The sequence below is a fragment of the Primulina huaijiensis genome, chromosome 1 (assembly GCF_012295235.1).
Source record: "Primulina huaijiensis isolate GDHJ02 chromosome 1, ASM1229523v2, whole genome shotgun sequence".
NCBI classification, from domain to species: Eukaryota; Viridiplantae; Streptophyta; class Magnoliopsida; order Lamiales; family Gesneriaceae; genus Primulina; species Primulina huaijiensis.
In genome coordinates, this window is record NC_133306.1 from 25,013,640 (window position 1) to 25,036,031 (window position 22,392).

Consider the following 22,392-nt stretch of genomic DNA (forward strand, 5'->3'; position numbering starts at 1 on the left):
TATATTATTTATTTATATATTAGTTCGATAATAAAATTTAATGGATTTGAAATCATTTTCTTAATTATATGCCTTTTAAAAAAAAAATTTGATTGGGGGATAAAAGAAGAAGTCTGGTATCTTTGCATATTCCGGAGGCAGGAATATTCCATAAATCAATATTCGAATAATGAAGAGACCTTCAAGGTATATATCCCATTCGTATGACCTGACCAAATTAAATTCGCTTCCTAAGGCGTGTGTCAGTGTGACAAGTAACAATGATTAATATAATAACAAAATTACTGCAGTCAATGCAAATCTAATATGATAAAAGAAAGATTGTGATAATTTTGAACTCTTTTTTATATGTCATTTATTACACTAATTAACATATAAATTATTTGGTATATGTTTATTATAATTTAATCAAAAAAAGTTGATTTTGCACTCGTACGAAGTTTTTTTTTTTTGGTCTAAACATAATGATTTTCTCGATGTTTGGACCGGTACTTAAATTTTCTGAAATGTCGTATTAATAAATTCTTTCCGAATTTTCGACCAGATATTTATTAATCGACACGTGTGAATAAAATATCACATTTAAACTATTCTAAAAAAAATAGTTTGGGCAAAAATCGACTAAATATTTCAACACCATATAATATATATATATATAAATCATCGTTTATGTTAAAGAAAATATTGTCATAAAACCTTTTTTTCCCGAAAAGAAAACTAAAGAAAATATTTTAAAAATAAAAAAAATGTGTGAAATTTACTGAGCGGAATATTTCTTCGATGGCTCCAAGCTAGAAGCAAGCAAGACTGTAATAGTGTTTCCAAATGGGCACCAGTTGAGCAGAATAAGAGCAAGTGAGTCTTATTCTACTACATTTCCAAAGATCTGTAGATCCGAACTTGAAAATCAATCAGCAATTGTGCTAATATTACTGTGTAAGGTGCTTTAACTTCAGAAATCCCGTTTCGAATCCGATTTGTTGGTTTTTTTCGTTGCCCAGATGATTTATTTCAAGATTTCGGTCTTTTTGTGTTTGCAGAGAAATGGTGTTTAGGAAATTTTTTAATTTGATGATGGGTTGTTTGGGGTTATCAAAGCGGCCGACACGGCCTGATCTTCCTGTGGTAACCGTCGATTCATCAGGACTTGATTTGCAGATGGTGAATTCACCTAGAATTAGGTTAAGTGATGGGAGAATCTTGGCTTATAGAGAAAGAGGAGTGCCCAAGAACAAGTCCACTTTCAGAATCGTTGTAATTCATGGTTTTGGGAGCTCCAAAGACATGAACTTCATGGCTTCCCAAGTAAAGAATTTCCAGTCCTTTCTTGATTCATTGTTCCTTCGTTTTGAGCTTGCGTTTTTTCTTTCTTGTTTTTGATTTGAATTAAAATATTAAACCAGATTTGCAATCCTTGTATGGTTCATCAGGATGGTATTTCTTGTTTATTTCTAAGTCTTATCCGACCCTCAAGTCTAATCTTGCTAGCTTTTAGAGGATTTGATTGTCCAGACTATTTAATTTTAAGTTTGATTTTGTTGGTTACAGAAGACATTTGCTAACAATGTGTTGCTAAGGAACTTGGTTATGTAAGAATACGAGTGCCTGATGTTGCTTCCTTATTCAGGAACTTTTAGATGAGTTGGGCATATACCTTTTGCTATTTGATCGGGCCGGATATGGTGAAAGTGATCCAAACCCAAAAAGATCATTAAAGAGTGAAGCATCTGACATTGAGGAATTAGCTGATAAGCTACAATTGGGATCCAAATTCTATGTTCTTGGAGTCTCCCTTGGATGTTACGCTGCCTGGAGTTGCCTCAAACGAATACCCAACCGGTAATATTTCGAGAAATCGCTTCCATTTTCCAATAGAAAATATGGGTTTTCATTCTTTTTCTTTCTGTTTCACCAGATTAGCAGGTGTGGCACTTGTTGTTCCTCACATAAATTATAGATGGCCATCTCTTCCGAATGATCTTACAAAGGACGATTACCGTAAGGGCCTTTCGAAATGGGCTGTTTTTGTTGCTAGCCGCTCTCCTGGATTATTGCATTGGTGGCTGACTCAGAAGCTGTTTCCATCCGCGACTGTCCTTGATCGAAACCCAAAATTTTTTAGCGATAAAGATTTAGAGGTGTTGAAGCACACACCGGGGTACCAATTGCTTAGTAGGGTAATTCTCCTTTTCTAGGGAAAGAATCTGAATTTTGTTAAGTGTGAAAGCTGCGTTCCCGAGAATGGATCACTTGTTAAATTTATTGTCATTTTCACTTGAAATGCAACTTCATACTCTTTCCTGCTCTCTGGTTCTTGGGTCTATTATTCATTGTTTTTCGCTATGTTAGTTGTCTCAAAAAAGAAAATAAAATCTATGGGGTCGAGCAGGGGAAATCACCATCCTTCCTACAAAGAAATCTTCAAATAGTATTTGTACTTTTTCTAAAACTGTCATTTTCGCCCTCAAAATATATTTAGTCACCCCCACCTTTCTCTGCTATGCCCCATCTTCTCCCTTCTTCTGAATTCCTGGATCCACCCCTGTGATCTTTTGAATTCAACGCTTCCATCAGACTTAAAGTCCTTAAATTATCTATTCTTAATAGTACTATTCATCGACTATGAGATATCTTATTACATTATGCAGAACAAGGTGAGGAATCGAGTCGTGTTCGACTCCATACGTCGTGACTTTATCGTAGCTTTCGGCAAGTGGGAGTTTGATCCAATGGACATACGCAATCCATACCCTCAAAAGGAAAGCATGGTCCACATCTGGCAGGGCCGTGAGGACAAGGTCGTACCGTACCAGTTGCAAAGATACGTCTCCAAAAAGTTGCCATGGATTCGGTATCATGAAGTATCGGATGGAGGCCATTTGCTGGTGTATGATGGTGCAGTCTGTGAAGCCATTTTGAGGTCTCTAGTGTTTGGAGAAGATCCTCAGTTGTATAGACCTCAAGCGGAGGACTAAGTTCTTCCATCGGTTCTCGGTGATGCACCCACTCTGGCCGGTAATAAGGGCAGTTGCTCGTAAATAGAATTTTTTAAAATTTGTAATTCTTTTCTTATCCGTCACCCAAAATGTAAAATTGTTTCACTCTGCTACCTTTATGGTTCGTTCTTGTTGTAGTTCATGAGATTCATGAACTTGTAATTGTAGTTTGTGCAATTAAGTGACAATAAGAGTGTGACATTTTGGCATTTGTTTCAAGAAACTCATGATTTTGAGTATGAAATTGTGCCCTTGTTTATAAATTTGGTAGGTCCTTTGAGAAGATTAATGGAATTGTTTTTTCATTTAAATCTTTGAATTGAATGTATTAAGTACGTTGTCCATGGTGATTGATGTAATTTATTTATGGGATATTGTCTTCTTTTTTCTTTTTTTTAGATTTATATCTAATCAGAAAAATAAAAAGATAAAGCTAAAGCTAAAGGTGTATCTAACATCGATATTTACATCAATTATTTCGTGAGTTTTTGCTATTATATCGTAAAATTTTATATTCAATATATAATTAAATTTCGACGAATAGAATTTTTGTATTAATTTTTTTGTGATGCAACTGGACCAAGTGGACCGTGTTGAGTGTAAATGAACCAAACTCCAAGACATCAAAAGCTTGAGCTTCATATTGAACACAACTTAGCTCGAATACATCAAAAACAACAAATTCTATTTAAGAAATCGATAATTAAAAACAAGCGAACAGACAAAGCGTCCTAACCACTCCTTCAATTTTTTTCTATCTAAATATAAATAATAATTTACTTTGTCCTTTTGTCAAATTAAATAATGATGCACCAAGCAATCTTTATTTATTTATTAAAAAAAACTAACTCCCAATTCAGACAGTGCTTATTTATGTAAAAATTAATTTCTCCGATAAGAATCTTAGAAATTTGAAAATTGTAACATTAAGGAAAACAAAATTAATTATTAATTTGTATCTAATTTTATTATTATCATATGTTTGTATGTTAACATGTGAACGAGATCAAATAGTTCAATATGACAACATAATAACAGCTGCGTATTATACCACACATAATTATTAAAATTAAGAATTTTAAAAATCTTTTTTCATATCATTTGATGATTCTTGATTAAATCAATTACTTATTTTTCGATGATACGAACTTGTAATAAAATATTTTATATTTCCCTAATATAGTGGAAGACCCTAAACTAATGCCCATTAAATTAATTTACATTTACAAGATAATAATATATATTGTATTACGTACAAAACCTAAAGATAAATAAACCAAGAAACCCTCTCTCCTCTAAATTAAAGACTAGAAACCCAAAACAATTTTGAATGACGCCACTGATCTCAGAAATTTGAGAATTGGTTATGTGAAGATTGTAAATCCATGGTCATTTGGCAAGAACTATCATCCGTGACCAAAGTCCTGAAAATATATTGTATCATATAGTAGATAAATTATATATATATATATATATCATCATAAAACAAATTTGAATCATACAAGGAAAAATTAATATACTTGTATGTAAGGTGATCTTACTCTCTAGGTCGAGATGCCCATAAAGAACTGAGAGCTCGCAATCGACCATAGTACTCCCCGATCACCAAGAAGCATCGCGCTGCTTGTCGAACGGTTAATATCCGACATAGCCGATGAAGAGTCTGTTGTCTTAAATTGTCAGCCTATAATAACAAAAAAAAAAATGAAGGTTGCATAAGCTTGTACAGTGTTTGACTGACGACGAAGAGTGTACCGTATATTGAAGATAAATCAATATATATGGACAACATAATGATTTACAACTATAATCGTTTATAGAACTTGAGTCAAACGTTGAATAAACAAATAGATATTATCAACTAATATCTCATATTTTGAACCAAACGGTGTCCTAATGTATCATATTAATTAAGCATCAAAGCATAGAATAGTTAATTATCAATTGAAAAATGAGAGGGGCCATGGTGCATTATTGGTGACAGAAGTTCAAACCCTTTAAACAATATAAGACCAACTTGATTCTATTTCTACTCGTCACTAATTTAAAATATGCATACTATTTAGCAAAGTCTTGATGATAGTCATCTGATCATATCTTGAGGTTGGCGATTTTGCCCAATGCTATAACCATGTGATGCATGCTATCATTTAGAGAAGAACTGGCAATGGTTTGCAGTAACGATTGGTGTAGTTGGTCAAGCCCTTGAGTAAGAGCATCCTCTGCCTGCTGTGAGGACTGTTGGAGACCACATATCCCTACTAATTGTTGCTCCGTTAGAGGGTCTAATTGCGGTATTAACATCTAATCATTAACAAAACATGGACCGTTAGATATATTTCGAATATAAGGTACGTACCATATATCGAATGAAACGCACCCTATATAGTACAAAGTATAAACTATTGAATCATATACGTATATGCCTCGAGTTAAATTATTAATGTATGGATATTGTTGGCTGATGTTGGTGAAAAGATCCACAAATAACCTAAATTTTTCGAGGTTTAGGTTTATCTCCTTTATGAAACTACTAGCTCCACCATTGTAGCTAGGTTGATATGATGGAATTATAAAAAAGTTTGCCCAAAAAAAGAGCAAATAATATTAGAAATACCACACTTGATAGATAATAAACCTTGATGAGATGGGAAGGCCGGAAACCGCCCATCCAAAGATAACACCTCTCGACCGGAGTAGCCCACATCCCGGTGATCAGGTGGAAAACATCAGATTTGGCTGCCACTCCTTTCAGTCGAAAAATTTCATCGTAATGCGCTATGTATCCATCAACTATTACCCTTAGGTCCCCTTCAGATAAATGTGATTGCACTGCAGCTCTAAGTTCAGACATATGGCCTAGATCATCATCTAACCATCTTGAATATTCCATATCAAATATTGCACCAGCTATGTATACACAATTAAAATGAAAATTTTATTAAATTTAACCATGAAATTTCTCACAATATAAAAAGAATCATGTATATTAACTAACAAAGCACAATGAGACTTCCTTTATGGTCGATTATTAAACATCGTAATTAAAGAGTAATTAAATAAAATAAATTAAGTCAGAAGATTAAAAAAATACAAACTCTTTTTTAAAAGTTTTCTCTATAAAAGAAAAATTAAGACTTTTGATAAATTGAAAGCAAGTGATAACACTCTAGAATGACCATAAAAATAAAGTTTGGTCAAGTGAAAAATGTAAGGCATCATTTTCAAATTTAAAAGTCAACCATGCAATATAATTTATGTTTTTGTTTTTTTTGGAACCGGATGGCATTTTCGTTAATTACTATCTTGGACATGGAAGCCTTACCAGAGCTGATATTCCCAGTTGTAAACCCACCTCCTAAGAAAAGTCCCTGGTGACGCAATTATTCAAAAAGTTAATTTTATAGCATTAATTTTTTTTAAAAAAAAAAAAAAAGAAATCGGGTATTGGGCGTTTAATTATTGGGAACAATTTTCAAACTTATTTATTGTCCTTGTATTTTTTTTTTTAAGGTTTGTCCTTGTATTATTAAATGTGTACGTTGGTATTTATTTACCTGAGACTTTGCCCTCTGAAGGTCTTGCTCGAGTTGAGTGAGCCTCATCCTGCTTGATTCTAGCTGTTGAACATAAGCCTGAAAGAAGTAAGTACATCACAAATTTAGTTAAGTGAATAAAAAAGATCACTTAATATTTTCTTATACTTCATTGTAACATAAATTATTATAAATATTAGTCTGTTATATCAGATAATCTTTATATGATATGCCCGGCCAATACAGACAGATTATATGAGTCTCTCACGTTCATTTTCACGATGGCTCCATCTCATTCGACGGAATCCGAAATTCAGCTTTTAGTTTTCCATAAAAAAATCATTGACGTGTCTTATTAATACAAATTATAATGGTGTTTGAGAAGTTTTACTTTTCAGAAGATTTAAATGAATTAAAGTGATTAGTTAAACAAATAGAACTGTACCTTTTTCCTAAGCCTGCTCTTCCTTGCTGCCTCCCTATTTTGAGCTAAACGTCTCAGTGTCTATGTATACCCAGGAAACGAATCAAATTAAATAAAGATTAAAATTTTGTCATCAAATAAATACTTACAGTAAAGTTATTTAAATCAAGTCAAGTAAAAAAAAAAGTCCAAGTTATAAAGCATGTGCATATATAATTAGTTTGAATTTTTCATCACCATAGCATCAATCACTTTCTCTGAACTAAAGTCAGCCCCTTTCTCCACATCAACTGAAACATTTTCTTCCATATATAAACATATTATGTAAGAGAGTGTTAAGTTTAAATTTTGGTTTCATGCTATGTTTTGTTCTTTGATTAACCATACAAAACTAATCTCAGCTGTCAAATTTATACTTGTGCATTTTTGGGAACCTCGTACTCTAATTCATCTTAAATTCTTGATATTTTTCTGTGGTTCCTAGCACCAATTGGTTCTTAGTACACGTATCACTGCACCATTAATTATTTCAGAATTAAGGCGTGATTAATTATGCAAATCTGTATTAAGTAAACAATGATGCATTTTTCCTCGATTTGGACGCTCTAATTCCCATAAAGAATCGGTGCAAAACGGCTAATAAAAAGTTGTTTTCTTCAAGAAAAGAGTGACCGATACGAGTCATAAAAATCCCCAACATGAATTCGAACTTTATTTATTCGGCTAAAGGAGAAACTAACCTCCTGTCACCCATCTTTGCGCTTTTCTTTCCGAGGATTGAAAAGGGTTAAAATTGAAAATAATTGAACTCCAGTTCTTGGGATGCGAAAAGGTGCTATTTTTTTTGTGATAAAAGGAGTTAATTATTGACAAGAAATTCGAATTTCAATATTTTATTCAGAGAGAAAGGAATAATAATAATTCTGTACAGGCAAAAAAGATAAAAATAGAAATAGTTCAACTACTGTGAAGATTCTGTCGTCTTTGAGATTTGCATGTCAAAATGGGGAAAAAAAGGAAAACAGAAAAAACCTTTTCTGTAGTTTGTTTGGCAGCTGATTTGGAGTGTGAAACTCCTGCTCTTGGACTCGGACTACCACTTCCACTTTCCATCTCTATATGCGATTTCTGTAGCGGTGGTTGCGGTGGCTGGAGGTGGTTGTGCTTGTGGTCAGAATTCCCCGCCGCCTCCGCCGCCGCCGTTGCCCTTGTGCGGTGGCCCGATGATACCCTTGTACTGACCGGAGATTCAGACTCTGGCCTTATTAGTGCTGATCCTGATCAGTACTCTCTTCTCCTCCTGACTTTGAACTTTCCTATATTAACGGCACACCGCAAGAAAATAAGTCAAACGGCTTTCGTCACTAAAATAAAAGAAAAACCATTATTTTAGATCCCTTTTTTCAATGTCGAGAAAGCTCCAAAACCAACTGCTAACAGATAAGCGCAAAGACTCGTAATTTCTAGAGCTTTGTTTATGAACCCCGAAATGGTCAAAACTGGAGGGGGATTTAAATAATGGGAAGGAAGTAAATAGCACGTACTCTTTGGCGGAATTTCATAGGCCAAGAAGAGAACATCTCCAGAGCTTCCGCAAGCTTGACTGAAGAATATAAAGCTGCAGAAAATCACAAAAGTGCACGAACTCTTTGAGGATCATGGAGAAACTTCTTATGGACTCGAGTTTTTGTTGCTTGTTTAGAACCCCACGCCAATTAAAGTCACTAGCCCAAGAATGATTCCTACGTCAAAAATAGTAAGCCCCCACTCTTTAAGAAGGATTTGTTCAAAAGCGCCCCCACACACACCCGTCTTTGTGTTTTGGAGTTAGTTGCACTTAATAAACGTCAGAAGAGAGAGAGAGCAAGAGAGACTGAGAAGCATACTTTGTTTTGTTTCATTATTATTGATCTTCACTCTTGAAAGTACTATGGCTTCCTCAGGTTCTCCGAAATCAAAACCAGATTCTTCTTGATTTCTTCTGTCAAATGAAACGAAAACCCATGTCAGAAATCGAACAAGAATAATCATGAACTTTGAAACATGAAGATTATTATTAATGAATATTTGATTGGGTCTAGCTACTATTTTCACATGAAACTTGTATCGGTGTGATGAAGCATGTGAGGAAGTGAATATGGAAGATGGTGATTAAGGTGGGAAGTTTCTGATAAAGCAGCGGGCTCTCCAAGTACTCTACGGTTGGTCGATTCCCCATGCAAACTTTCAGAAATAAGAACGTAGGATCGAAGCGGTGAATTATACTGCAAGGAAAAAAGAAGAACTAATTTTTCCTGAAAATTTTCCACGTACAGCCTGCTATTTCTGGACAAAAACTGGACTGAAAATTGGAAAATGATGGAGTTTCTTGGAAATCTTCGATAATTTTTGACAATTTATGATACGAATACTCAAGTGGGAAACGGAAAAGTGATGACCTTTGCTAGAAAATTTTCAACAACATGCTATCTCCGAGTCTCTGAGCCAAAAACTCATCTGGGAGATGGAAAAAGAATAGAGTTCCTTTAAATAATTTACCATTTCTGAACCAAAAACTCAACTGGTATTTCGAGACGCTTTCATTATAAAAAAAAAAAAAAAAAAAAAAAAAAAATTGGCTGTGATGTCAGTTTTCATTCAATTATAATCAGATATTATATTGTATTTCTCTAAAATAATAATTGTTATTTTTGACTAAAATTTTCATTATTTCCCAAAATTACTTGCACTATTAACCATATTAGACAACTTTTGAATATATAATAACTGCAATGCTGGTATGTTACAAACAAAATCAAATATCAACTACCTCTGTTTCTCACCTTTCTTGTGCTAAAACTTTAGGTCATTTTTCGTCGGTGGACGAAGGAAAATGTGATTGAATTTTGTGTTGGATAGTAATTATTAGAATTGAAACTCTAACATGAAATCTTGTCCTTGTAAACCTGTCTGAGGTCCCCAGTCAAACAAAAGAATGAGGGAGTAAAAACAAGCATTTGTTTGAACATAAAGAATCGTTTGACTCTTGCTCAGTTCTCATCCGAGTACTGATGGAACATCGAACATGTCAGCAAAAACTCAGGTATCACGTCGGTGTCATGTGTGGAAAATAACTACAGTTTAAAAAATGCATATCAGTATACGTACTTATACTAAAACTATGAATTAATTGATAGTATGATCAAAAATAAAAAAAATTTACAAGTTCCGGAGCAAAAATGTTATTCTCCCTATTTAATATACTTGGAATGCTTTAGTGATTGCGTTACATGTCGTACGTACTCATAAAAACTAACCAATATGTATAAATGAGATTGCTAACTCCCGAAAGGATTGAATCACTAGGGGAAATGGTCGGACATTTATCTACCACTCAGACATTCAAGAAAATGAGTTGAAATATTTTTATTTTTTTTCTTGTTCAGTAAATGCAATTATATTACACAATCAACATAAGCGAGAATACTATCATAAAGTGCCAATCCTCAAACAATTATACAGTTATATCACATATATAGGTCATAAAGATATATATTTAACATATATATATATCGTATCAAATTAAACCAAGATATTAATTTTAATAATCCCAATAAATAAACTCCAACTTGTGCATATAAAATATAATTAATCCAAGATTTTCAAATGGGTTTATTTGGTATTATCCGTTTTGTTGATGGGTCAACATCTTATCCCCGTCATCTCGTAGGTTGCGTTTGAGGAGATGAATTTGAAGTCAATAGATTTCGATTATAGTTTTATTGTTTACAACGAAACAATATATCAAATCTAAATTTATATTTTATTTGTTTACACATTATTAGTACATAGTAGAATGTATTTCCAATAACATCATAATTAACATGAAATACTATATAAACATATAAAAGATGGATATGAATTTTATGTCTTACTTTTCAAAACAATAAAAATATATTTGAAATCCATCATTCCAAATCAACCTTGAGGCCATGCCACATAAAGATTCTTTTCCCTTGATTGTAATAAAAAAAATCTCATTAATTTTATTAATTGGATTTTATAATTTCCTTTTTTGTGTGTGGATATATTGGATTTTATAATTCAAGTACTTGATGTTATGTATCGCATTTTCTATATATATAATAAATATTTATACAAACATATTTTCATATACATTTTTTTCTTTAATTTGATTTAATAATTTTTTATTCTAAAGTTATTCCTTCTATATTTGTCTTTTATTGTTCCAGGAAACATGGGCTATTGTAATTTGATATAGGTAATTTCGACAAAAACAAAAAAAAAAACAAAAAAACAAATTGGTGAAAGTCCTCATATTTCTTCCTATTGTAAGTAGTGGATCTATTTAATTTTTTCTGATAATATCTAACATTATGGCGAAACAAATTACTATTATTTTGTGAAACTAGGGGGCAAAGGGGTTAGGTTAAATAGAAACATGCATGATATCTATATAATTAAGAGGTGGGATTTATTATATGTCAATTAATATTAATTTTGTATGTTTTGGATTAAAGTCTCCAACATTTGCTTTTGATTGACATGCCCCCAACCAATATTTTATAAAGTTTAGCCATAAAGAAAATAGTTTGATAACGTAGGTGGATTTTTCTAAATAAGATTTTTTTTAAAAAAATTTATTTAATTGGATGGAATATAAATATAAAATTAATAACTTGAGATGTGTCGGTCCCCTTTAACAACACCACTAGCCCGTTTTACATGGAGAAATGTTTCAAGAAATAGGTATTATTGTAACATTTTAGCTCAATTTGTGATATTTTAGAAGGAGCTCAAGACCTTTTCTTCAAATGGAAAATGGGATTTCAAGAATCTAACGTTCATTTGGTTGAAATTTAAGTCCAAAGGTATATATGTTAATCGGCTAGCTGCTTCTCGTGCGATAATTACTAGTTTCAATCCAATTCAAATCCAAAATCCGCCCCTGAGTCGAGAGAAATTGAAGTTAGCATTTCTTTCCCAATATTTAAAGATTTTCTAGAGAATTATTAGCTTTTCATATTTCGAACAAATGGGTAAAATTTCATTTAAACTTTGTTACTTACAGTACCCCGAATTTTAAAGAAAAAACTCAAAACACAGTCAATACGTGAAAGAACGATTTATTTTAAGGGATTGGAAGTCTTTGAGAGCGTACTAGTTAATTTAACATATCATAATCGTAACAAGAGTCAAAAGAAAATAATAAGGGAGGTGTTACACTTGATAATAAAAGTCGAATGACGATTAAAAATAATGTTAAATTGAACAGGAAATTTCCCAAATATTTAATTTAAAAAATTCAGATAAATACTTATCTACTATTAATGTGTTAAAATAAGAATAATTATTAACCTATATTGGTACACATATTTTTTTATGTGTTTATTTCTAGACTCTGGGACAGGCTTGACACATGAAGGCCAAGGACTCCTTGCCTCAGCCTAATATATATTGTGAGCAAGTTCAAGACAATCTCTTGTTGGTGAAAAGTAATTGAGACGACCCTAATATTTCAAGAGCTCGATTATTTAACTTCGACTCAAATTTAGTATATATCTTGCAAAGTGATCTTACGTTTTACCAATATTCAAACTTACATCTAGAACTCTATGACGAGCTACTTAAATTGCACTTGGTTTTGATCTTTGTTTGAAGATGTTCATGAACATGGTCAATTTTGAATTCAACAAACCGAGCTCAAACTTAACTAATAACTCAGATTTAGTTGAATTCTAACTAAACTTATATATTTTTGAGCTTTGCATTCAACTCGGGGGACTTCATGTCATATATATATATATATAGAAAATATAATAAATATGAATTCTTTATGTCATATATTTTACAAATATATCCAAAATCTGAAAAAGAGACGACGTATGGTGCTAGTTCATGCAATATTATATATTATAATATGCCAATTTCGTTGGAATTTGAAGAGAGATTTCAGGAATTCACCTAAAATCCTTGCTTTGAAATTGCTTTAAGAAAAAAAACATAATTGTTTGGTGGCTTTTATTTATGAGCCAACCAGTTATATGGGCGACCCTACCTGGAAAAGCAGATTCCAAATTTTATTCAAGTGGTCTATTTTTTTGAATTAAAAACTTATTTTTTTTTTATTATTGTCTAACATGAAACGGTATGATCAGCGATAAATCTTTGATTATGATAAAAAAAAATTATAATTGAATGTATTTAATCGTCTTGGCTTTTTTTTTTCGATTTCTTAAAGTAAAGAGTTTATGTTATTTAATTCAATTTTTGTTATCATGGACAGTTTTATTTTCACTTTAAAAGAATAATAATAATAATAATAATAATAATAATAATAATAATAATAATAATAATAATAATAATAATAATAATATTTATGATACATGCATGAAGTGCGTGAAAATTATCATATATTACACATACGAAGTGAATTTTTTATTGTGTTAAATAAAATTATAACCCTACATCAAATCGTCTCGGCATTTTTCTTCAATTTTCTAAAAAGGAAATAACGTTAATCGAATCGGTCCAATTTTTGTCATCGCGATGTTTGACATAGGGAGTCTTTGATGTTCTTTAAAGAACAATAATAATATTACATGCTACGCCTGAGAAAATTATGATTTTTATTATATAATTTGTATATTTTTCGTATGTTGTTGGTCAATTTACAATTTCATCTAATTTTTTTTATTTTTTAAATATATTTCACGATATTTTTCAAACTATAATTTTAAAAATTAAATCATTCATATATGTTACTTTTGCCTAAAATTATCCACCTTATGGATGAATTATTGAAATGCTTTGACCATAAAATCCTAATAATATATTGTTAGTCACCTATTAGAAACTTACCCGATCTTAAGGCTACTCTTTCACGTTTACTAATTTCATTGGTACTGATCCGAGACCCACCCACAAAAAAAGTCTAGACTCGTGGTCCGTCTCACCCAAATCCGCCTTAAATCCGATTGATCCGATTCGAGTTGGACCTATGAACTTGTCAAATTAATAATATTATACAGGACGAATCTAAGCAAATCGAGACCTGTCTCGGACTCGGGTCTCGGACCCATTTGATCATATTTGAACCCGTCTATGCGGGACTGGGTACCCGGCCCCTTGCCATTCATTCGGAGCCGTATCTGAACGATTTGGTAACTATTTCATCTTTCATTTGAACCGAACTATCGATATTTAAAACCGTGGTTAGATTCGACTTAATCCTTAGGATAAGTGCCAATAGCAATCTTGAAAGGCGATTCAAAAAGACGCGGCTGCAAATGCGATTTCTCATGCTCCCCACAGGATTTCCACGGAAAGTCGCATTTCAGTCGTTGACCTTTCTCTACTACCCATGGCGCCACTCTACGACACCTTCTTCTCTCTTCCATCGTGGACTAGAGAGCATATTAGAAAGAAATCAAATTCCATAGCGAATGGGAGTCTTGAATTTGCTTTTTCTAAGCAATTTTTTGCTTTTGCTGTGTGGTTCAGTTCATGCTTCCAACACTTACAATGTAGGAGATCGCGTGCCTCTGTTTGTCAACAAGATTGGTCCCCTTCATAATCCCAGGTGATTTTTTTCCTTCCTGTTGTCCTGATTTTGATCTATCTTAATCATTGAATTCTTTTATTGTCACATTTGCGTTTTGGATGCAAGTTGGTGTGCTTGATTTTGTGGGTTATGGTTGGCGTGAGCTGTGAGCTGTTCGAATTGTTTTTCTTGGACTTTTAATTCCATGTCGAGCTGAAAATCATTCGTTTTTGTGTCCTTGACACTGCTTTTGTTCTTGGTGCTAAGATGAGTGTTGATCCAATGCAATGTTGTGCATGTTTTGAGGCAGTCATATTATGTTGTTTTTCATTTGTGAAATTCTTTGCTATGGTGATTAATAATATTTGTCTATTTTAAATTCGCCATTTTTTTAGTCATGACTATTAGAATGATGAATTATGATTGCCAGTTGACTGCACAGCACTTGGGCATTATTAATTTGATATAGGAAATAACAAACTAGGGCAAGAATTTGATCAAGGTCCAATTCGCTACCAATTTCACTCTCCAATGCCATCCCAAGTTTTAATTTTGTGATCCTTGATGCAGCATAAGAGTGATATGAGAAGTTTCAGTTTTATGGCATGACATTTGGTATGGAAACTCTCATATTCTGCTTGTAAGCCTTTGTGTTTTTCACATTCTCATCAAGGTTGACCGTCCTCCTTTTCTTATTATATTAGATGGTTCATTTTAGTCTACTTTTGTTGTGGCATCAGTCTGCTGAAGTAAAAGATTGTTTGTCACCAGTGGAGTTGGCTTTCTGGTCATCATCCTCATGCGTGTGGTATTTTTCTGAGCGAGTTGAAATGAGAATCCCATTGTCTTGATTAAAGTTAATTATTGTCCAAGGGAACTTTGTGGTGCTAAAGAATAAATCCTTATTTATCTCGGAACAATCTGTAAGAACCTTTGTAGTGTTTTCATCTTTAGTCCAGGTCTATCCTGGAATATTTATGAATGGTAAGTGGCAACCTGATAGCCTCAGGTTTTATATCTCAAGAAAGAAATTTAGGAGTACGAGTTCTTTTAGGGTAGCCTATAATGCTCTCTCAAAATGTGGAACTTTGATATAACTAGAACCTGAAGTTTCTGCAAGTGCAATACAACTAACATCTTCATAGCACACTGTTCATTTATCTCATTCCTATGTCTTTTTATTTGTTATGCTTTTGCAGTGAAACATACCGGTATTATGAGCTGCTATTCTGTCATCCAGGTTAGCAAGAAGGCTACATGTAATTCCTTTTTTATTAGCTGGAAGATGCATATAACGAGTACCAGCATCATCAAATCATCAACTTGAATTTATTTGGTTGTGCATTATTTTATTGTTCTTCTATTCTGACATTTGCTAGAATATTCTGCAAGGCTATAAGCCACTAGCTCCAAATACTAGCATTCTTGGTCGAATAGCTTTCCCAAGTAGTTAACGACTCCACAATTTCTTGTGCTACCAATGGGTAATCATCAAGTTCCCATGACTTGTGAAAATGTGCCACTGGGCTCCACCTTGGACGGCTTTCTCTTACTTATCAGTGTTAAGCGCATACAGCTTATTTTAGCTTGTAATATGAGTGAGGATCATCTTATTGATACTGGCTCAATGGTTTGCTATGTTGGTTATCAACGACAACATCAATGTTAAGCTATGGGCCTGAGCATACGGCTGAACCCAATTAGTAATTTCTAATCTTCTAAATGGAAGAGCCTTAAAGAACTTATTTATCATTCCACAAATTCATGTGCAACCTATGTGGGATCATAACATTCTCCCATGTGTTGGAGCCAATTGCTCTTGTGGCCATTATGACGCGAAAGGATTGGTAGAAGTAATGTGTAGTTAGATGTATAGTTTTTCTCTCTTATTTTCCTTTACTAGAGTACAAATGATCCCAGTGTAGTTTAACAAAGAGATATACAAATCCTGTAAATAATTTTTTTTTTTAAGGTGTAATGATATTTACTTCTCCCATTCTTCTCAACATGATCCTCAGGTTTGCCCTCTTAAATTTTAGAAATAATGCTGCATTATGAATTAATGCATGTTTTCAAACCGATCCACATGTTTTCATTCGTAAAACTATCGAAATTTTTTCTCATTGGCGTTTTTTTTGCCTGGAAAAATTTCATTAGCAAATATTTTTAAGCCATTTGGCAGGTTTAGCATCTTTTAGCAGCTTCATGTCTTATTCCTTTCCTCCTTTCCAGATCAACTGTTTGAAAAGACGGAGAATCTTGGGGAAATTTTGAATGGTGACCGGCTGGAAAATGCTTTATATGAGTTGGAATTTTCGGTGAACAAAACAGAGACTGTTCTTTGCCACCAGAAGCTTGATAGGGAAAATGTTACTAAATTCAGGGATGCTATAGTGAGTGATTCTTACTATCAAATGTACTTTGATGACCTTCCCTTGTGGGCATTCATTGGGAAAATTGAAAATGAAAGATGGAATCCTTACAGTAAGGGGCCAAAGTATTTTCTGTTCACCCATGTTCAGTTTAATGCTCTTTACAACGGCAACCATGTCATTGAAATTCATGCTTTCAGTGAGCCAAATCATGTAGTAGATGTATCAGAAGACGCTGACATCAATGTCAAGTTCACTTATTCCGTGTTCTGGCATGAAATCTCTACGCCATACAAGAACAGAATGGATAGATACTCGAGAACTGCCTTACTGCCTGTATTCCAACAAATTCATATGTTCACTTATGTGAATTCACTTGGTATAGTCATTCTTCTCATGGGGCTGCTTACTGTGCTTTATAAGCGGCATCTCAAGTACAATTTGAGAAAGTAATTCTCTTTGGTGCTGTACTTTTTTTTTCCTGCTAAATCTTGGTTTTGCGGGACCTGAAAGCCAAGTATCTAACTTAATTTATTTGTCTTCTATATATATTTGCAGAGGTTCGATCGGAGATGAAGAGGAGGATAAAGCAGTTGGTTGGAAACATATTCACGGGGACGTATTCAGATGTCCCACAAATCTACCATTGTTATCTGCTGTCGTGGGCTCTGGCACCCAATTGTTGTTTATGTACGCTTTGTTTTTTCCATTTTTCTTTACTTGAAATTTCGTTCAAAACACCAAATAATCTGTCACCTGACTTGTAGTGTCTCGGTGGCTACATTTCATTTTCAATTTCGTTGAAACCAGGCCAAGATTGGTGTTTGCTTAGTACATGGTCATCATCCCGTCTCTACCTAACAAGTATAAATAGCTTATCTGCATTGTATGGTTGTTTTGTTTTTTGAATTTAAGTATTAGTAGCAAAAAATATTAAAGAATCAATAATGGTGAAAACATAACATGGCGCTTGGCATGGTTCGATGCATGTTTTCTTGCATTGGTGTTGGATCATGCCATATTTAATCTGTCTTCATCAACTTATTAGGATAATAGTCACCCCATAGATTATTTATATATGTGTGATAAAATACTTCACAAATTTGAGAAATGTATTTTTTCTTCGAGGATGAACTACATTTGCAGTAGTTTTTCTTGTGTTACTATTATATGCTTTTCAATTGTAGTTTAGCCTATTGAGCCTAAGGTTGACTTATATGTGAAATCTATAAAGAGGAACGGAAAATGTATAATTTTCATATTTGCTTTAAGAGCCACTCGAATAACCGTTTTCTGATCCGACAGGGTTTTGATCTTGTCTGTTTTGGCTTTTCTGGGAATCCTCTATCCATATAACCGTGGTGCCCTCTCTAGTCTAATTTTCATTTCTTACGTTCTTTCATCGGCTCTTGCTGGCTATAACTCTGCATCTCTCTGCAATCAATACTCCAAAACAGGATGGGTAATGTTTTGTGATTCTCCACGAGATTGTTAAATTGATATTCGCTCTTAAAATTGCATACATAAGTGACCATGGCATGATATTTGCAGGAACAAAGTGTTCTGTTGGCAGGGATTATCTTTTTCCTTCCTGTTCTTTTCACGACTTTTTTCCTCAATATACTGGCGGCATATTTTGGGGTCACTGCAGCTCTTCCACTCGGAACCATATTTGTCATTTTTCTTGTATGTACACTCGTTGCAGTTCCATTACTTATCCTTGGTGCTGTGATTGGAAACCGTTACAGAACTGAAATCCAATCATCTTCCATCACAAAGAAAATCCCAAGGGAGATTCCACAATTAGTTTGGTATCGTAAAACCCCTGTCCAAATGTTTCTTGGAGGTGTTCTACCATTCGGTGCCATTATCATGGAGTTTAACCTCTTGTGTTCAACTATCTGGGGCCATAAAATCTACACAGCTCCCAGCCTTTTGCTTGTCACATTCATAATTCTAGCTATCCTTACTGCATTGCTCAGTGTGTGTTTGACGTATTTTCAGCTGGCAGTGGAGGACCATGAATGGTGTTGGCGGTGCGTTCTCTCTTTATGAATAACTAGTACTGTGGATACATTTTTTCTTGTTCTCTGAGCCTGAATCTTGGGGTTAATTTGGGGTTTATTGCATAAAACACCTTGTTGAAGTTCGAAATGTGCTTTCAAACTCTTCACTTAAATCCCTTTATATTGGAATTTTTTCACATGCAGACATGTTTTTTGCATTTAGCCACATTTTTTTCTACATAGTTATGCTCAAATGTTACAATTACCCCTAGATGAGTAAAATGAAAGTCACAAGATTTTCATCTTCAGTGCATGCTCTCTAATCCTATTAGGACTACAAGTCTGGAAAAATTTGGAGCCTTCTGCTCGATTGGTATGAGAAAGCAAACAGTGAAGAACTCGAATATAGGATGAATTTCCTTTTACAACCCTTTTTGGTGGTATCTGTGACATTTGAGCAGAATTTTTAGTCAACAAATAACATACAGAAATGCAAAAAACATGTGTGCGTGTAAATAATACTGAAAACAAGAGATTTCAGCACAATTCAAATTTTACGGCCGTGATGTATATGCTTTTTTCCCATTTATTGTTATCCTATCCATACATGACTATTAAATCGTGATTGCATAAAGGCAAGGCAAGTGTGTTACTACTGATCAGGTCCTCATATGATTGAATCAGGTCTGTGTTACGAGGAGGCTCCACAGCATTATTCATGTTTGCCTACTGCATCTACTTCTACTTCAAATCAAATATGAATGGCATCCTCCAGACTTCCTTCTTCTTTGGGTACAGCTTGCTCATGTGCTATGCATTCTTCTTGATGCTAGGGACAGTAAGTTTTCGGGTGTCGTCCCTGTTTGTTCGGCGGATATACCGTGCTGTCAAAAAGGAATGAGCTTCATTTTGACAAAGGCAGATCAATTCAAAGATGATAAGCGTCTGACACAAATTTTGGGAGATAATAGATAGACTACAAGACCGTATTCCAAATTATCCCATTTTGATGAACAACATATGATAAACTTGAAATTTAATAGAGTGAAATGTATTTGTACGGTAAATTATGAAACACAATTTGTGTTTACTGGTGAGTTTCCCCGGTTTTTTTATTTATTTTATCATTTTTACTCTTTGATTGACCTTAGTTCATATGTGTTTACAAATGATATTGTCCTGATAGACAAAACTAAAAAATGTGTAAATAAAAAAGTAAACGGATGACATGAAAAGTTTTTGAATTAGTCGTTCAAAAATGAAATATTTAGCTTGTAACTTTAGTCTTAAATCTAGACGAATGCATAGCCCAATTGAGATTGACGGTCGAGAAGTCGAGAGTGTGTAGTTTTTCGCTATTTAGAATCTATAATCCAAAAAACTGAGGACATCAAAAATGATATAGATCATATGATTAAAGCAGGGTGAATGAAATAAAGAATGACATCATGAGTCTAGGATACATGCAAGATTGAAAGGAAAAAGTTACAAGACTGTTGTTCGATCAGCGATGCTTTTATAGCCCGGAGTGTTGGGCCATTACAAAACTATACGTTCATAAAATTATGGTAACAGATATGCGTATGTTAAGATGAATGCATGTCAAAAACGCAAGGATATAAATAGAAATGAAAGGACTATGAGCTATTTATGTGTACCTCGTAAAAGATATAAGATTATATGTAAACCTCTAACATGGTTTGATCATGTGAAGATGATATCAAACAAGCAATCAATCCGACATATCTTAGATTGACAGGTTAATGGAATAAGTAGAAGGAATGGTAAGTCATTTAAAATTTAGATAAATATTGTTAATGATCATATATTAGATCTTAGTTTTAGAAATGATATTTAGGAAATCGCTTAATTTAAAGAACTAATATCTATGTAGTCGGCATCCGTTGAATAATATTTTAAAAATACTTTTGTAAACAAAAGTAAAACTAATTTTGTATTTATATTTTTTTGATAATAGGTAAAAATTAATAATAAGTTATTGTTTTGTGACACGAGATAATGATGGACAATATAATATATAATTTTATTTATGATAATGTTTTATGTAAAGCATGATTATATTTAATATCTAGGTTTTAAAGTTTTTATTTTATTATTTTTCATAAAATATGAGTATTATGGAGAGGTAATATTTTAGATAAAATTGCTGATATATCAGATATCAAAATAGTATTTTCGTAATTAAAAAAAAGTTTACTCGTGTATATCGAATGATCGTGGGTATTGGTTCTTACGTCATTAAAATTAATAAATATAATAATTTTGTGTTTAAAGATTAAACCACTTCAAAAATATAATTTGTTAATTTAAAATAAAAAATGTACGGTACGTTCGAAATTATGTAAATATTATGCATCAACACGAATGAAAATACACCTACTTAATAGTTTTTTTTATATAAAAATTTATAAGTGAGCTCGATTCTCATGCATATTTTTTATTTATTATAATTATAAAATATATAACGTAAAATAAATTTTATTTTACTTTTAAAAAAATTATTTTAATCATAATTAATAATGAAAGAATTTTAAAATACATGGATTGAAATTAATCATCTCCACGCTCCATCTCTCATTACTCGGACGAAGATTCCGAGTATTAGCTTTTGCTGGTTACAGAGCAACCACAATGGAACCGGCGGCTAGGCGAAGCGGCGTCGTTTGGGAAGGGATGTATAGCTTGATTATGCGCCGCACTCCCATCTACGTCACCTTCGTCGTCGTCGGCGCGTTCCTCGAGGAACGTGTAAGCATCTTCACGCCTTTTTTGCGTAAATTTGTTCTATTGAATGGATTTCAATTTGGTACTGTGAAGCTATAGTTTTGACTATTTCGAAGTTTCGTAGGATGAGTTGTTATGCTAGGTTGTTCTTTTACTCATAGTCCATGCTCTGATTTCAGGCGGTGGACTATGGAATTCGTAGGCTTCGGTAGCACAACAATTTCGGGGTATGTTATTTTTCTTTTAACACTAATTTGAGCTGATTTTGTTGAGTGCGATTCAGTTTTTGGTGAAAGGTTTGGAGTTTTACATTTGTGTTGCATTATAACTTTTTCGGGAAAGACTACAAGTAACACTAAATTTTTTTAGTTGTTTGTGATGAGTTTATCAAGTTCAACAAATGTATGTGAGAAAATGGGAATATATTAAGTTTGATATGGTGTCTTAGAGCAACTCCAACCCTTGCTCCACAATGGAGCAACTCCATTGTGGAGCAAGGTTTTTCACTCCAATCCAGCACCAAAAATGGTGCTGGACTGGAGTTGTCCTAAAACCCACTCTAGATGTGGCGCAGTACAAAGCAGCATCTCTTTTATTTTTTTTTTAATTTTTTTATTTGTTTTTAAATAATTATAAATATTTAATATTTTATTATATATTAATTATATAATTAATATTTTTATTTTTTAAAATTTTAAAATAATTTCCTCTTGAAACTTAAATATTAATTTAAATTTTTTTAAATTTTTTTTAAAATTAAATAGATATTA

General features: G+C 33.1%; 3 protein-coding genes across 13 annotated transcripts; 2 read left to right on the plus strand and 1 right to left on the minus strand.

Moving 5' to 3' along the window:
* Positions 1–763: 763 nt before the first annotated feature.
* Positions 764–3,378, plus strand: LOC140988059 (uncharacterized). Of its 2 annotated transcripts, none has more exons than XM_073456942.1 (5): positions 764–936; positions 1,041–1,305; positions 1,628–1,839; positions 1,916–2,177; positions 2,649–3,378. In XM_073456942.1, the coding sequence occupies exons 2-5, from the start codon at positions 1,045–1,047 to the stop codon at positions 2,973–2,975; spliced, it is 1,062 nt and encodes a 353-aa protein (XP_073313043.1). In that variant the 5' UTR covers positions 764–936; positions 1,041–1,044; the 3' UTR covers positions 2,976–3,378. The 2 variants fall into 2 exon arrangements, with proteins under 2 accessions (XP_073313043.1, XP_073313032.1); XM_073456931.1 differs by having other exon boundaries at positions 765–941.
* Positions 3,379–4,543: 1,165 nt separating this feature from the next.
* LOC140988063 (transcription factor TGA9-like) lies at positions 4,544–9,539 on the minus strand. 6 transcript variants are annotated; one of them, XM_073456992.1, is made up of 10 exons: positions 9,395–9,539; positions 9,051–9,220; positions 8,843–8,937; positions 8,501–8,574; positions 7,989–8,272; positions 6,978–7,037; positions 6,554–6,631; positions 6,322–6,367; positions 5,635–5,906; positions 4,544–5,300 (listed from the first exon to the last, which is right to left on the minus strand). In XM_073456992.1, the coding sequence occupies exons 5-10, from the start codon at positions 8,067–8,069 to the stop codon at positions 5,088–5,090; spliced, it is 750 nt and encodes a 249-aa protein (XP_073313093.1). In that variant the 5' UTR covers positions 8,070–8,272; positions 8,501–8,574; positions 8,843–8,937; positions 9,051–9,220; positions 9,395–9,539; the 3' UTR covers positions 4,544–5,087. The 6 variants fall into 6 exon arrangements, with proteins under 6 accessions (XP_073313093.1, XP_073313080.1, XP_073313056.1 ...); XM_073456979.1 differs by having other exon boundaries at positions 7,989–8,320; XM_073456955.1 differs by having other exon boundaries at positions 7,989–8,320; positions 8,501–8,698.
* Positions 9,540–14,202: 4,663 nt separating this feature from the next.
* On the plus strand, positions 14,203–20,015 carry LOC140988090 (transmembrane 9 superfamily member 5-like). 5 transcript variants are annotated; one of them, XM_073457041.1, is made up of 8 exons: positions 14,397–14,538; positions 14,930–15,001; positions 15,699–15,758; positions 16,732–17,320; positions 17,430–17,561; positions 18,177–18,333; positions 18,423–18,907; positions 19,562–20,015. In XM_073457041.1, the coding sequence occupies exons 3-8, from the start codon at positions 15,716–15,718 to the stop codon at positions 19,776–19,778; spliced, it is 1,623 nt and encodes a 540-aa protein (XP_073313142.1). In that variant the 5' UTR covers positions 14,397–14,538; positions 14,930–15,001; positions 15,699–15,715; the 3' UTR covers positions 19,779–20,015. The 5 variants fall into 5 exon arrangements, with proteins under 5 accessions (XP_073313108.1, XP_073313142.1, XP_073313123.1 ...); XM_073457015.1 differs by lacking the exon at positions 14,930–15,001 and adding an exon at positions 15,070–15,307 and having other exon boundaries at positions 14,412–14,538; positions 15,699–15,739; XM_073457007.1 differs by lacking the exon at positions 14,930–15,001 and having other exon boundaries at positions 14,203–14,538; positions 15,699–15,739.
* The last annotated feature ends 2,377 nt before the right edge of the window (positions 20,016–22,392 follow it).